Source organism: Oncorhynchus clarkii, chromosome 9 (assembly GCF_045791955.1).
Source record: "Oncorhynchus clarkii lewisi isolate Uvic-CL-2024 chromosome 9, UVic_Ocla_1.0, whole genome shotgun sequence".
In the NCBI taxonomy this organism is placed as follows: Eukaryota; Metazoa; Chordata; class Actinopteri; order Salmoniformes; family Salmonidae; genus Oncorhynchus; species Oncorhynchus clarkii.
In genome coordinates, this window is record NC_092155.1 from 70,061,243 (window position 1) to 70,078,705 (window position 17,463).

The 17,463-nt window shown below is 41.2% G+C and overlaps 2 protein-coding genes across 5 annotated transcripts in view; both read right to left on the bottom strand.

Annotated features, from left to right (window-relative positions):
- Window positions 1-11,021, bottom strand: part of LOC139416867 (disco-interacting protein 2 homolog B-A-like) — a 91,591-nt gene extending 80,570 nt beyond the window's left edge. Inside the window, exon 1 of one of the 2 annotated variants that reach the window (XM_071166014.1) lies at window positions 10,787-11,021. In XM_071166014.1, coding sequence (XP_071022115.1) covers window positions 10,787-10,871 — 85 coding nt within the window. In that variant the 5' untranslated portion in view covers window positions 10,872-11,021. The remainder of the gene's footprint in view (window positions 1-10,786) is intronic. The other variant, XM_071166013.1, reaches the window with a different exon arrangement.
- A 1,440-nt stretch (window positions 11,022-12,461) lies between these two features.
- The window catches only part of LOC139416870 (cyclic AMP-dependent transcription factor ATF-7-like), a 40,264-nt gene continuing 35,262 nt past the window's right edge, over window positions 12,462-17,463 (bottom strand). For all 3 annotated transcript variants that reach the window (XM_071166023.1, XM_071166022.1, XM_071166021.1), the window contains 2 exons: window positions 17,234-17,330; window positions 12,462-16,349 (listed from right to left, as the gene is read on the bottom strand). In XM_071166023.1, the coding sequence (XP_071022124.1) occupies window positions 16,078-16,349; window positions 17,234-17,330 (369 nt within the window). In that variant the 3' untranslated portion in view covers window positions 12,462-16,077. The remainder of the gene's footprint in view (window positions 16,350-17,233; window positions 17,331-17,463) is intronic.

Below are 17,463 nucleotides of genomic sequence, written 5' to 3' on the forward strand. Positions count from 1 at the left end.
TGTTGAAATCAACAAGTAACTTCCTAAAATGTATCCCCAGGGAAGGAAGGGGCTTACAGTAGAAAGATAAGAACATTGTTGAAATCACAACCAACGGCGATTTTCCCTAGGGATATAAGCTACACATAGCAGAGAAAGTTTAGACACTACACAACCTATCAAAATCAGCCCTACAACCCATGAAGTACACATGAAATTACACAAACCCAGTAACGAACCATACGTCAATAGGGATTGAGAGAGATAAAACATTGTTGAAATCAGCCACAGGATTCCTTTACACATATCAACAAGCTCACAGTCCAGTGTGTTGTCCAGCATCCATTCAGATATGGCTAAAACCCATGACATACGCACTGGTTTCATATTTAGAAAGTGACCAACTGCTGAGAAAATGCTCAGCGCTCTCTCCACACCCTCTCAAACAATTCACACTAATGACCACATCCAGGGAGCCTAGCCCACTGTTTGGGAGACAGACCAAGAGAGGGAGGGGCAAGAAAGAAAGAGAGGATGAGAAAGGGAGGGAGAGAGAGAGAGAGCGAGCGAGGATAACAGGACGCTGGAGGGGCAGATAGATTCCATAACATTATCGGTTGGCACATTCTGACAACAGGGTCATGTTCATTAGGCACCAAATGGAACAAAATGGACTGAAACAGGGATGGACTACTAACTAGGTCTAGTTTTTGCTTTCTGATGCACACCGATTTAAATGTTTTGTTTACGGTACATGCCCTAAAGAACACAACCCAGGCAAAGACAACAAGGCTGTAGTTTATAGAGCCATTGGGTGACCCTCAAACGGCACCATAGGGCCCTGGTCAAAAGTAGTGCACTATATAGAGAATAGGTTGTATTTGGGATACAGTCATTGAGTAAGGCTACATGCACACAATAATGTGATTTTTGTGAACGTGGCATAAAATGTACTTTTTGGTCCACCAGCCACAGTGACAGTTAGATTCTAAAATCTACCAGCCACTCAGATTTTTTTTAGCAGCCAAAATAAAAAAAAATGCTGTAAAAATTACTCCAACAAAACAGATGAGCATGATTTGTAATTTTTAAAGTTGAAACTCAAACAGAGAAAAACAACCAAGCTTGTGAACAAAACAAATTAAATAGCCAAGAAACACAAGGACCAAGTCTCACTTCAGTAGACTTTAGTTTAAAGTAAATTAGACCAATTAGCCCCAAGCCAGGCAGCGATTCAGCGCAAGGTGGAATTGGCTATAGTTTATCAGCTATGAAACAAAACGGCGAAAATGATTTGAAAACAGCTACTGGAGCATTTATTTGACTATAAATGTGATCATACTTGACTACTCGTATTCAGAAATGTGAGTGAAATGCTCGCACTGTGGAGCCCTGACCACCCACCAACGTGGTTGATGAAATAGACATCTTACCCGACAATGCCAAAATCTACCCGCATTTGGCAGGTGCTAATTTTACCTGCCCCGATTGGGAAGAGTCAGATTAATATTATAGTTGGATTTAAACGTTTACATGCTTTGCAAAAATAACGATTTCCATAATAATGCTGTTTACATGGACACATCTGAAATCAGACTACCTGATGGGACTCAATGTCACACTGACCCTCCCTGCTGTCTGAGACATGTAAATCAGAGAACGTGACAGTTGCATTTTAGTAACACAATGCCTCTCCTCTCTGCAGTGATGATAGATTTGTAACTTGTAAAATCTGGGTGTGAGTGAGTGACTGGCATGTAGTGGTTATAGTGGTGGTAGGTGTCAGCACATGCCTACAGGAATCCGCTAGGCCTCTGACCTACTCCAAGGCAGTTTGGTTTAGCACAGGGGTGGGAAAACGTTTTGGCTCGAGGGCCACATCAGCATTTCGAAATTCAATAGACGGTCACTGAATTTTTGGGGAGCGACTTGTTTGTCATAATCAATTACAACGCATCACTCAATATAGATCCATTACGACGCACCACTCAATATAGATCCATTACAACGCACCACTCGATATAGATCCATTACAACGCACCACTCGATATAGATCCATTACAACGCACCAAAAACATACTACTCGATATAGATCCATTATAAAAAAATACTACTCGATATAGGTCCATTACAACATACTACTCGATATAGATCCATTACAACATACTACTCGATATAGATCCATTATAAAACATACTACTCGATATAGGTCCATTACAACATACTACTCGATATAGATCCATTACAACATACTACTCGATATAGATCCATTATAAAACATACTACTCGATATAGATCCATTACAACATACTACTCGATATAGATCCATTACAACATACTACTCGATATAGATCCATTATAAAACATACTACTCGATATAGATCCATTATAAAACATACTACTCGATGTCGATCCATTATAAAACATACTACTCGATATAGATCCATTACAACATACTACTCGATATAGATCCATTATAAAACATACTACTCGATATAGGTCCATTACAACATACTACTCGATATAGATCCATTACAACATACTACTCGATATAGGTCCATTACAACGCACCACTCGATATAGGTCCATTACAACGCACCACTCGATATAGATCCATTACAACATACTACTCGATATAGATCCATTACAACATACTACTCGATATAGGTCCATTACAACGCACCACTCGATATAGGTCCATTACAACATACTACTCGGCCTGGAATGTTTTTTGTTTGCCCAAAACAAAAATATTGAATGGGATGATGTATTCTGCCCACTCCCGGTTTAGATTCCTCTCAAGTCAACACAACAAGCCGAGGAACCGTACCTGTAGACTTCCAGTCATTGCGCTAACGCTAGTTAGCATTGGCTCGCGAAACTACCACTAACTTCCTTCATACAAGCATGGTAACCACAAATTCATCTGACTCCAGGTACGTAGAACAGAATCTCCCAGTATCCCTTTAAGACAGAGTGAATCCAACTTCATGCCCCCCCCCAACCAATTTAACACCTGACATAACTCTATGAAACATTAATGTGAAACAGGTGCATCCCACTCACTCACTTAGTAAAAGGTGAACAGCTCCACAGTGATCGTCCCAGAGAACAGGTTCTGTCACTCTGCTGGGACTGACCTAGCTGTGCCCTGAAGGGGAGACGCTGAGCCTAAATGCAGTGATTAGGCCAAATGCTAACTTCATGCATGGTTTAACAGTGAGAATATATACCCAGTCTCTAAACATGTGGAAAGTCATGCTTTGTCAATCTGATTTAACCTAGGCCAAGAGAGAAATGTCTCCTGTCTCATGTTACAACAACGAGGCTAGAGCAATATTCTGTAGTGACTTTTTGAAGCGTGTGAATCTGCAAGCTACCGATCAAGATTTGGATCCAAGAAGAGCTGGGTCGTTATCAATTTGAAAGGAAAAAAATATGCGCTGCCAACTGGAGACAACCTGAACTTATCCAACCGGAGTTAACTCCTCATCCTACCCATTCCCTGTCGACTGAACATGACCCAAGTGCCTCTTCCAGGAGGAACCCATTCCTTGTCGACTCAACATGACCCAAGTGCCTCTTCCAGGAGGAACCCATTCCTTGTCGACTCAACATGACCCAAGTTGTTGCCACATACACCTCAACAACTACATGTGGGGTAGGATGACACACACACACACATCCTGGGACAGAGTCGAGTGGTGACGGCCGTGCCTTCTGGGACAGAGACGAGTGGTGAGAGCCGTGCCTCCTGGGACAGAGACGAGTGGTGAGAGCCGTGCCTCCTGGGACAGAGACGAGTGGTGAGAGCCGTGCCTCCGGGGACAGAGACGAGTGGTGAGAGCCGTGCCTCCGGGGACAGAGACGAGTGGTGAGAGCCGTGCCTCCGGGGACAGAGACGAGTGGTGAGAGCCGAACCCCCAAGCTGACAAGGTCAAAAATATGCCGATCTGCCCCTGAACAAGGCAGTTCCTAGGCCGTCATTGTAAATAAGAATTTGTTCTTAACCGACTTGCCTAGTTAAATAAAGGTTAAATAAAAAAATAATGAAAATTGAGAGTATGTGAATTATTCAGCCCTTTGCCCACCCTAAGGAGAAACATGGGATGGGAAACATCATTAACTATTCACAGTAGAGTAAAAGAGAAATGCTCACTAACGGGGATGTAAACAAATTTGTGCCCAACATTTTTGAGAAATAATCTTGTTGTGCATATGGAAAATATCTGGGATCTTCTATTTCAGCTCATGAAACATCTGACCAACACTTTACATGTTGTGTTTATATTTTTGTTCAGTGTACATTGACCATGTTTCCATCCACAGTTTATGCAAGTAAAGTCATAACGTATAAAAGAAAATCTATAATTCATTGCACCGTTTTTTTTCCATCTGGGGCAGACATCAGAGAGGAAGAGGGAATCCGTTTCTATGGGCTTATTTTGGATCGAAGCTTGTCGCCTGCATTCCCACCTTTGGGGAGGGGACAGGAACATCGTCATTATATACAGATCTCTGGACAGATACACTTTTACGCCTGCTATGTTAGGTTAAATGAGAGAGGAATGTATATAACGACCAGAGGGACAGACAGTTAGTGAAAGTGTGCCTTATCTACTTTGAAGAACTAGTAAAATGATTGTCAGACAGCTCTGCAGTATACTTAGGCAGGCTACACACAGTACATAATGCAGGCACATAGATTAACATTAGATGGTATGGCAGGATGGCTGCTACTGCCTGAACAGAGATGACTATAAAGAATGAAAAAGAATAATGGCAAATAAAAACTAAGTAATACAACTGAAATATGTTATTATTTCATAAAAATATCAAATCTTTCTATTGGTTTCTACCCACTGTGGACATGACAGATGGAATATCTTCAGTGTTTTGGAAATCTAATGTTTTGGCTTTGGAATTTCCATTAAAAAGCTCTAAAATCATTGTAATGTCATAATGCATTTTTTTATTTTTTTATTATCCGAACCGATTCATTTTTTTATCAAACCGAAACAACCTCAAAAAACACTAATCGCTCAGCACTTTGTAAAAGCAAAGGGGGGAAAAAAATGGTATTTATTGCAGATTTCAAAGTGCCATGTGCTATTTTCTGCAAAATCCTCTAGAAGGCAGAATTAAAAAGATATACTTGATACCATTATTTTTTTTTATTATAATAAAACAAATGGGGGGGGGGGGCTGTGATTCAGGTTTTCCTCTCAAAATGTATAGGAAAAACAACTCATTTGGATGCTCTAAGTCAACAACAATGCTTAGACCACATTTGGGGACCATTTTTATAGTCTGGGAAAAATCTAAGACCTTGCGTTTGGCTAGAGTAGTTTCTGTAGTGCACTTGTGATGGTGTTTTTGAAACAAGTGGGCACTGGATTGAGACAAATAATTATGATTCTACCAGGCCTTTCCATCTAGCCAAAAACAGGCTGTAATGGCTACACGAAGTGGTAGACACATAGGCTCTACGCGTAGTGCACACAGAAGGGATCGACATTCAGGTACATTTGCCAGTGGCACACCGGGCCAGTGCTAACTGGCCCGAATGAAGAAAATACTGGCCCGGGTCAAGAGCTGACAGGAAAGCAACTGATATGTGCATCATTTCAATAGCAGGTGATTATCATCTTTCATTTGCAGGCCAAGCAAGTAGCCTAAAAAGGGTTCATACAGACATTGGTAAGTCTTGCCATTTGAGATGGTGAAGAGTTATTGAGTGGTCACTGTATCATGTTTTAAAACGAGAAACCAAGTTGATGACAACACATGGTTTAACAGCAACCGACTAACGCAATACCCTTCAATTGAAATGACAGGAAACAAACGACAGCCCCTACATCTCTCAAAAAACGGTCAGAAATTAAATCACAGAATAATTATATTGAAGCAGTAGAACTTCAAGACTTTAAGGACCATAGCCTAGAGGAAATGTCTGATTTTCAAGGCAGGCTATTCCATGATGACGGAATTGAGCGTCGCAAATATTTAACCTAGACTTTTAACTTTTTAAATATATGTTTTGCATACCCATTATTTTATTAGCATTTACTGGTAGATATAACTTGGAACATCTTTCACTGTCGGTCTTACCTCCACCCAACAACAATCTGTTAGCGGCCCCCCTCGTGACAGCGAAGAGACAAATATGACCTTTTAAAGTTAATTTCCTGCAATTCTGCACATTTTGCTATGTGGCGTAGTGATAATGTTGCCATTTGAAGCAAGTTTTCTGCAATTCTACACATTTTGTCATGGGGCAGAGAGCAGAAAATGCAGTTTTACAGCACATTTCCTGCAATGCTACACATTTTACCATAGGGTGGAGGCAAATGTTTTTAATATCATAACAGATGATCAAATGGTCCTAACCCAGGTCGGTAATTTGACCATACTTACTATAAATGTAGCTAGTTGGCCGCTAGACTAACTTACCAATCAAAAATAAATTGCTGACATGGGCTAATTGAGTGACTGCTGATGCACAACCAAATAGCACCTTGTGTATTATTATTCTAACTGTCAACAGTAAGTTGAGACCCCGATTGAGTTCCTTTTATTGAAATTGGCATCAGCTTAAGGAATCTTTTTTTCATCAATTATATAACCAAGATTAAAAAACACATTGTTAAAATATTATTTTCATTGGCCTATGAACACACAACAAGTGCTTGTTACAAAAAGCTCTACTGTAAAAGTACGCAGACAAAAAGAGCTTGTTCCAACTAACATCTGGTGCAAGAGTTAACAAGGCCCACAGTATCATGTCCAGTTGAGTCTTAATCCCCTAGAGAGAGTAGGGGGATGCTTGGCTGAGCTTCAAGCTGGACATTATGCATCTCTCAGCTTTTAAGTCCTTGTTACCAGTTATGGCCAGAGACTTTAACCCTACCGCTATATACACACCACATAGACCTGGGTTCAAATACTATTTGAAACCTTTCAAATACTTCAAGTGTTTGTGCTAGCTTGCCTGGAGTCCCAGATGGGCTGTATTTACAGATTTTGGACTATTCCATTGGTCCATTTAACCAGGCAATCCATGATGTCAACTTTTATTTAAACCCAGGTCTGATACAGCAACAAAACACAAGGCTCATCAGCTGTTATAAAACTAGATGAAGGAGCGGTCTGTCAGTCACAAGACTGTCATCTGTCTCAAGTAAAGCCCCCTAGGCTCTGGCTGGCTGGCAGGAAAATATAACATGGTACTTTACTGCAGGCTCAATCCCATCCACGTTGTACACAGTTCAGTTCAGACAACTTGACCAAGGGAAGGAAGTGGAAGTTAAGGACCTTCCTTATTCTTGTTCTCCATCATGTCTTATCTACAGTGCTGTCACTAATGGTTGTAGTTGGACGATTAACGAGTCAGATGTCACCTGGATTCAAATAGCATTTTAATTATACTTTGAGGTATTGGGGTGAGGTTTGAATTTGCACTTTGGGGACTATTCCATTGGTTAGGCTACATTGCGCAAGAGCGCTCGGTCAAGCACAGCTCCAAGCATTAGAAAGAAAAACAAATAGGTCTAGACTGCTACGAAATGGCTGGATGATAGCGTAGCATAGCAATGCGCTGCTGATGTCCTTATTTTTCAGACTGTCCCCATTTCAATGCCTCCGAGGCTGAAGCTGTTTCTGTCTGTGTTTCTCTAGATCCACTAGCCCGCCTGCCTGCCTAGATTGGAAGCAACTGGCAATAATCTGGACTGGCCACCGCAGCAGTAGTTGAAGTCAGTAAGTAGGTAAGGCAGGACCTCATCATATTGTACACACACACACACACACACGGCAGCAGAGGTCCTGTGCTTCTAGTTTCAGAAGATGTTAAAAAGAGAAAAATGCAGAAAACTGTTTCCTATGGAACAATATGAAAGCAGCAACTGACAAACACCAGATTCAAATATCAACTGACCTCTGTCATAGGCCTGCCTTAGTATCCCAAAACCCCAACGATAAAGTATCATTCCTGAGTAAACTCAATGAACCCTTGCTGACGAAGGCAAATACCTCAACAAGCAGAAAATAAGCCTAATGCTTCTGTCAACCATGAGAAATAAAGTTGGGACATTTCTCAACCATCAAGTAGGAGAAACAACACTTAGCTAGGCCAGGTCAGTCACGCCTAGTCACTCCTGGCTGAACACTAACAAACACAACACAGGGGGGCTTTGAACACACAGACACACACAATCTTCCTAACTATATCTGACCCCCCCCTCCCTTCCTTCCTTCCTTCCTATAAGATCTGCTCATGCCACTGCAGCACACCAAGGCTAGGTTCCAAAAGGCATTTTTGGGACACAACCAAATAGTCTAGTTGAATGGCTTACTAACTGCCACTATGACTGTGACCAGCTGAATGAGGCTCATTGTCCTCACTGGTCACTGGGGGCTTAACACACACACACACACAACCGTCTTGTTATTTAAGAGGACACTTGGCTTGCCTCTGTTCTCCTCTAAACAACCCAACAGGCATTTCCACTCCGGTGCGGCTCTGTTCTGTGGTGGTGGTGTTTGTTATGTCCACGGGCAGGCAGGTTGGGGGACAAAATATGGTTCTGTGTAACCACGTTTCCATCCAAAGTCAAACAGTATTTTTTAAAATCACAACAGCTGTGACAGAAACAGGAAGTTAGGGTACAATTTTATAAATGCAGACAGGTCATTTATTCATTCAACATGGTGGGATCTTTTTGTGTTAGTAAAATTAATTATGTGAGAAATGGCAGTGGAAATGCTTTTAATGAGCAAATATTGATTTAATAACCATCATATCGAAGTAAACTTGGAGTCACGTGATGATATGGTGTGTGTGGTCCTCCCACTCTGACTCGGGAAACCATGCAGTTTATTAGGCTACAGATTAAATAAGTTATGATGAACTTGACAGGGTGGTGAAAGTTGATGGTGATCTTGATGCTCCCTTCCAATAAATATTGAGGGTCTGATTCTGGTGACATGATGATCGATGCTTGACTGCTGTTTGGCAAATACAAATATTCTCGCTCTTATCCATAATAATCTCATTATGTAGACTAGCCTACCCGCACGGTCTTCCTGCACCACATCTGCGAGACGTTGGCTAGAGATCACATGACAAGACCAGAGTAGAAACATTTGCTGTTTAACAAAACAGTTTTTGTAGCAAAACTATCAGTAGAGTTGAAAATGCACTGAAAACACATTGAACTTTGGGTACATAAGCCTTGACTAGAATACAGTATATACATATTAAGTGGGTAAAACCGTTTTTGAACACTATTAAAGTGACTAGTGTTCCATGTCTAGGTACATAGGCAGCAGCCCCAGGGGTGCGTTCAGTTCAACGTTTGTTACATTGTGTGTGGCAGTTTGTACTGAATGACACGTTTCCCCAAAACAGTGCGCAAGCATTCTTTAAAAGGCTTTTGAGGTACGTTTCCTCTGATTTGGTGAGTATGGCCATTAAAAAATAATAATAAGAAATTGCAAAACTTGTGCCGCACACCATACAACAATCAATCAATCAATAGGCAGACATAATCACACCGTTCTTCAAATGTTTCTGTTTCATTAAACGCTTAACAACGCTCCATCCTACTTAACGCATCCCAGGGACAAACAATGATGTTATAGTGCAGCTGTTGGAGGGATGGGGGCCTGTGCCACATGTGGCCACACACACAACAAACACTTCCCCGCCACAACTAACACACACACACACACACACACACACACACACACAACAAACACTTCGCCGCCACAACTAACACACACACAGCTCGAGCTCATATTGAGTGTGCCTAAGCAAATGAAGAAGCCTATGTCATTGGTGTGTGAAAAGGTTACTCTCTCAGGTCAAGCCATGCAGAGGGCCGTATGATATCACATCCTGTCCTACGCTACGTTGAGTCATAGCAACATTTTAAATCCTAGAGACAACAGGTGAATGTACTGTATGAATAGGTGATGAGTATCAGTACTGACATTTCATCACAATGACTGTCAAATCATATTGGTCACATACACATGTTTTTCAGATATTATTGCGAGTGTAGCGAAATGCTTGTGCAGCAATATCTAACAAGTAATCTTAACAATTCCACAACAAATACCTAATACACACATATCCTATGTAAAGGAATGGAATATATACATATATGGCTGTCATATACCATTCTGCAGTCACAAACCCACACAGTGAGAAGCAGGTTGTGCAATGCAGAATTACTCGACTGAAACCCCTACGTTAAATTAATTAATACATCCACTGACGGGTAATGTCACCGTCAGTCTCAGGTTAACACAGCAACATACTGGTTCTAGACACCAATCGTGAGTTGATGGTCAACAAGATACATGATTAGCAAATTTAGCAGATGATTCTGACAAGTGTGGCTTTGATATTCAATCGTGGATATGTAAGGGAATACACATTAATCAATTACTTTAGATATAGAACAGCTATGAAATGATTGATTTGAATGATTAAACCTAGACTAGGACGAGACCGTGACAGACAAGAGAACCCACGGCCACGGTCGAGCCATTCTCTTTCTACTGTCTGTCAATGCAATGCTAACAGAAAAGGGTTGCTAGCTGGCTAGCCATTCAGACATTACTGGCTGAATATGATTGTGTGTCTGTCTATATTAGCTTCAAATGTTGCTATTCACCTTGTACACTAAGATAAACATAATGCATAGTGCTAATTTGATCGATATCGGTGTGGGTTAGCTAGCAAGCTACATGGTGTGAATTTGAATTCACTCCCCTACGTTAGCCTCATCACCCTCCTTACCTTCCGATAGCTCCAATTCCAACTCCGCCAAATGGTCTCGAACCTCTTTCGGTATACCGGAAAAATCCACGCCACGGTCCGCCATGACGTAAAAAGAATACAACAAAGTGTGCTTTAAGTAAAAACGAAATCTCTTCTATTTCAAAATAGTGCCTTCAAAACACGAAATATGCATTTGAATTGAAGTGACAATCCATTGCGCCGACTGCTCCCTCCGCCATAAGAGGGAGAATTCACCAAAGGCAAATATTAACGGTCACGCGATTTCTGTACTAGAATCGCACTAGCGGCATGGCAAATTACTGCACCCAAAACATGCTCTATATCGAGACATACAGTTTGTACTCCCTCTCGTGTTCATCTAGAGATGTTACAACTGTGTACAATAAAACGGATTATATGGTACAGTTGTAAATCCTACAGTTGCATCAGTACAGTTTAATTTATATGACACACTGAAGATAACCTGGGTGAGTAGTCATATACTTATCATACCAACGTGTGGCCTCGCTGGTCTACCATCTCATATGCATCATAGAGTAGACTGTAAAAGCACCCGATACCATTGCAATCAGTCGATATAATCGGCAACTATCATCAGAAGTCAAGCGATATGAATCAGACAGTGAGTGGGGCGCCGCATGAATCAACGTTTCATATCGTGGTGTGGATGTACGGTAGATCGAACTGGGTCTGTATGGGGTGGTATAAGATGAGCATGCCTCCAACATCAGGGTTTTTCCTTCAGACACTATTAAGGTGGCCACCCTGCTGATTCCATGGGTCACCTTAGAGAAAATATGAAAACAGTTGTCCAAAAAAAGACTCCCTTAGTCTGTTAGGGACGTAATCAGTTGTGTTCCAGAGGTTAGCTAGTAGGGGTACATTTGGAAGGATCATTCAGGTGGCGGTGAACCACGTGCGCACTGGCCCATGCCAAGTAACCACCTTAGTCTGTTTCTGAGCCAGGAAAATGTCACTCTTATCCTTGATGTTGGTGCTCTCATTATTGTCCTCAGTACATCGCTGATGCAGTTACAGATGGCAACGCGTGGCAAGCATGCATGTAGTAATTATAAAGTAAGGACTGCACAGATTAGTTGGCCAAAGATCTTCAGTACAGGGATAGGCTACTGCAGAATTGAGAACTCATTTAAGTGAACATGTAACACACACAGAGAGAGCTGCACTTCCCAACCTCCTGCCAAATGTATGACCATATTAGACACACTCCCCATAGATTACACAGACCCACAAACAAATCAAATTTGGATTAACTCCCATATCTACTGGGTGAAATACCACAGTGTGCCATCACAGCAGCAATATTTGTGACCTGTTGCCACAAGAAAAGCGCAACCAGTGAAGAACAAACACCATTGTAAATACAACCCATATTTATTTTCCCTTTTGTACTTTCACTATTTGCACATCATTACAACACTATATAGACAATGACATTCAAAACATCTCTAAACCTTTTGAACTTGTGAGTGTAATGTTTACTGTTCATTTATTGTTTATTTCACTTTCGTTTATCATCCATTTCACTTTCTTTGGCGATGTAAACATATGTTTCCCATGCCAATAAAACCCCTTCAATTGAGATTGAAATGAATTGAGAGAATCTATTGTGTTAAATTGTCTGAATCAAATATTACAGAAACGTTTGATATTCATTAAGTTATTTGTTTAATTAAAGCTGCAGCACGGTAAGTGTTCATAGTAGTTTCACTTCGACATGCATGGAAAAGTAAATATATTCATATAGCCTAGTACAGATATGTACAGTACAATAAGGACAATTTAAAAAATGATCAGTCCAACAATTCTTTCATGGGAGTGTGAATGAAAAATGTAAATACAAAACAAATTGTCTTCTCATAGGTAAAATTGTTATTTTTCTTATACAATTCTGTTACTTGCTCACAACAACTGTTCATATTTTGAGAGGGGTAAAAAAAAAAAGATTTCCATGAAGACAATGTAACAAACAGTAAGTTATTGTGAGTAACAGGCAGTCCAGACAGAGCAGAGTTTCCAGCCATGGGAGTAGAATCATGATTCCAGTTCTATGGTTCCGGCGTCGTCCGGCTGTTGGGTTACATTAAGCCTTTTTGATAGGAAAAAAACTAAAAGACATTGATGTACTAAAACAAATACATTCCTATATCTTATCATTACAACACAAAAATATATAACAGAGGAAGCGTTTATCATGCCAGAGTATTTCTATATAGTCCTCGTGACAATAGCACGCAATTAAAAAAAATACTGGAGAATTTATTTTTTTTAAATGAAAGAATGAACAAAGTGCCAATGACAATTAACTGACATGAAAGCTAAATAAAGTTGAGTTTTTTCCATTTCATATGAACAATCGTCTATTTATAAAAGGGACAGCTAGCTAGTGCCAGCTCAGAGCACTACACAACGCCTGACAGGGTAACCATTGGGACGGTCACTGTAGGGTAGCATACCAAATCACACCCTATTCCCTATATACTACAGAGCCCTGGTCAAAAGTAGTGTAATAAAATGGGGAATAGGGTGTACCATTGGGACTGTGGTACAACGACAAAGAGGTTCAGTTATGTGAGATGTGTCAGTAGTTACTGAGTAGCAATCCTTGTTGGGCCAGTTTCCTGAACACAGATTGAATCTAGCTCTGGACTAAGAAGTACCTTCAATAGAGAATCTCCATTGAAGATGCTTTTTAGTGTAGAACTAGGCTTAATCTGGATCCGGAACCAGTCCCATTATGTATGAAATACATTATCAAGACAAAAGAAATAGCAAACTTTTGATGTTACTGAAAGAGAACCTGTATTCAGGACAAACCATAGTTGACACAAAAAGAGAAAAAAAAAGGAAAATGATGAACGATAAACCTGCATATTTTAGTGCATTTAGACATGCGCTTACGTTTTTGGGACTGATACCCTAGTTATTTCTGCAGGATTAAACACTGCAAAAGGTTACACATACATTAGATGGTGGGAGCAGTTCTAAACCAATACAAAACAAGATTAATCATTTGTTTAGGTGGTTTGTTTTTCTAAAAACAAAATGTCTAAAACTAAATAGGGGGGAGATCCCTGAAGAATTTAAACTGTTCTGAGACTGCCATAGGAGTTCTGAAGGAATTTCCCTAAGTTCAATTTCCCATCCTTGTGAGAGAAGGTGAAGGTCAAATTACTCCACTAGATGGCAGTGTACAACACACAACAATTATCATGTGGTGAGACGCCATGGTGACATTTTACATCTACAATACGAAACATTCTCACGATGTAAAAAAAAAAACTAATCAGTTGTTACCCCATTGCTAATGGCTTTTAATTTCTGAAACATTTTTTTTTCTTCCTAAGCCAGAACCATAAGGTTTTTTCATGCAACCCAATCTTTGATAGGGTTGTCGGAGGCACGAAAGGGATTCTTTAAGGCAAAATCATTTTCAAACGATGTGTGTGTGAGTCCAGATGTGTCAGTGCTGTTTGTAAAAACACACACATACACGCTCGGCTAGAGTAACATGGCTTTGTTTTGGATAGAGTCATTAATAAAGAACAGCCAGGTTTGTGTTCATTAGTGCACTCAATGGAAAACGTTTCATAACTTTTTGCAACGGCAAACGAAAATGAGCACGTGCCTTGTTGTTTCAGTCCGTTTTGTCCTGTTTGGTACCTAATGAACGCGACCCTGGAGACTTAAGAGCAGCCCATCACGCTCCAGAAAGCAGCAAGGTTGAAGCACTAAAGGTACCACCTCCAGAAGGTTCAGAAAACAGACGAGGGCGACAAAGGCCAGTTAGAAAAAGCTTTTCCTATCAGATAAGATTTCATAAAAGATGGTAATGACATACATTTAGAACTAAATAAATACAAAAATTGCACGGGAAAGAGGAAATGGTTAGACAGAGGACAGGAGGTCGGATTTGTTTAGTCAGATGCAGTCCCAAAGAAATTCTGAAGCTAAAAGTGAAAAGCTTTTCTTTGAAAAACACTTAAGTGTATAAATCATTTGTAAATGAGTGTACACTAAATACATTATTTTTAGCTTTCCATTTCTGCCACACAGAAGATCATTTGGTTCTCTATGGTCCAAGCTGCAAATAGTAATGTGCCGATAAAGTTGTAAAAGAAAGCTGCACAGGAATACAACAAAGACGCTAATATAACAAGATGTAAAAGAAAGCTGCACAGGAATACAACAAAGACGCTAATATAACAAGTTGTAAAAGAAAGCTGCACAGGAATACAACAAAGACGCTAATATAACAAGATGTAAAAGAAAGCTGCACAGGAATACAACAAAGACGCTAATATAACAAGATGTCAAATGCTACCAAACCAGATCTTGTTTTATCAGACCTTGAATCAACAAACTGCTTGATGTACATACATATACATACACACACACACACACACACACACACACACATTATAAAAGGGCTAAAAAATAAGGTCAAGCTTTTTCGTGAACAACTGCGACAGATCCTCAATGAAAATCGCTTACAAAACTGCTAGGGATTCAACAGATCAAATTGAAAATATTTTAGAGTATACAAAACTATTGCATCTATGGAGTTGGAGCTTCAATCATTAAAACCCATTTTTGTGTGTGAATAAAACGTGTCAACATGTGCAGGAGAGCAAGGCCACAACCCCCTGTTACAATAGTATGGACCCCTGCAGTGATCAGGGCTTTGGTATATCACTTGATGAAAAACAAACACGAATCAATTCAATGTTAACGCTGAGTATATGTGTCTGGTATGTGTGTGTTACCGTGTGTTAGAGTCTGAGTGTCCAAGTTTATCACAATGACAGTGACGACACTTGGGACGATGCTATGCAGTCCTACAGTCCAGTGAAGTTCATAGAGGCTGAGGCAAGGCGAGAGGGTTGTAGGGGGGAATATGAGGGGTGTTGAGTCCAGCCCCTGTACATAGTCTATATATGGCATATTGAACAGAACAAGAAGCTCTTCCTCTTCTATCGTCCCGGTCTATTCCCAGAAGGCTGTTGTTGCTGAGCTTCAGCAAGGCTCCAGGCCTGACACAAAAGTGGCTGACACAGCATGGGCAGAGAGTAGAGGAGGGAGGATTGTATCATGTAACTACTCCTCTGCTCACCTGAGAAGGTTTATTTGACTAGGAAGGCATGACTTATTTTTGAGTTGCTCTCTTCCTCCACTACCCTCTCCTGTGCTCTCCTCCTGCCCATGTAGGGTGGTGCCTGGTGCTGTGTGAGCCGTACAGTCCCGGGCTGTGGTGTGTGATATGCTCATCATCTGGCAGAGTGGTGCGAATGTGTGGCCATGATGATGTGGGAGGAGGGTCCATCCCTCACGTCTCTCCCTCCATCCCTCTCTTCTCTCCTCTGCTGGTGCTGCTGGTGTTGACCCATCCTGGCCAGCAAAGACATGGCCTCGGCGGCCGCCCGGATCCTTATGCCGTTGGGGCCCGAGGAAGGAGAGGGACTGGGCAGGGAGCTGTGCTGGATGACGGGTGCTGTGGAGCCGGTGGGCTCCGACATGTCTTTCATTATGCTGTCTTCTCCTACAGCACAGAGACAAGAGTTCCAGGGATGAGTTTACCCGTTTACATGGTAGAAAGAACAGAGGCACCAGAAACCACAACAAGCTATTTTAAATCACTTAACCCCCATTAATGAAGACATTTAGCATATGTACTTACTGGCTCATCGGTTCTAACAACAAAGCCTTTTTCTTATTCCGACCATGGTGATCTCGTGATCTGACCTAGCCACTGACTAAGCCACGGTAGTGATCTGAACTAGACACTGACTAAGCCACGGCAGTGATCTGAACTAGACACTGACTAAGCCACGGCAGTGATCTGAACTAGACACTGACTAAGCCACGGCAGTGATCTGAACTAGACACTGACTAAGCCACGGCAGTGATCTGAACTAAACACTGACTAAGCCACGGCAGTGATCTGAACTAGACACTGACTAAGCCACGGCAGTGATCTGAACTAGACACTGACTAAGCCACGGCAGTGATCTGAAACTAGACACTGACTAAGCCACGGCAGTGATCTGAACTATACACTGACTAAGCCACGGCAGTGATCTGAACTAGACACTGACTAAGCCACGGCAGTGATCTGAACTAGACACTGACTAAACCAAGGTAGTTATCTGACCTAGACACTGACTAAGCCAAGGTAGTGATCTGACCTAGACACTGACTAAGCCACGGTAGTGATCTGACCTAGACACTGACTAAGCCACGGTAGTGATCTGAACTAGACACTGACTAAGCCACGGTAGTGATCTGACCTAGACACTGACTAAGCCAAGGTAGTGATCTGAACTAGCCAAACACACTGACTATATAACGTTATAAAATGCCTTGCATCAAACAGCATGAGAGGTTTCTGTGTGTTTTCTAGATGCCACTAGCTAGCAGGCTCACCCATACTCTTCTGTCGAGTGGTGACAGGGCAGTCCTTATGAGCCAGCAGCAGCTGTTTGAGATGAGCCACCTCATTCCTCAGTAGAGACACCTCATTCTGAAGAGACACAGTAACACAATGAGTCAATACTATTATTATTAATAATTACAATAACAATGAGTCAATACTGCTATGTATTCTCACACCAATACACAAACAGAGGGGGGGTAACAATGGTCTGAAGTCACTG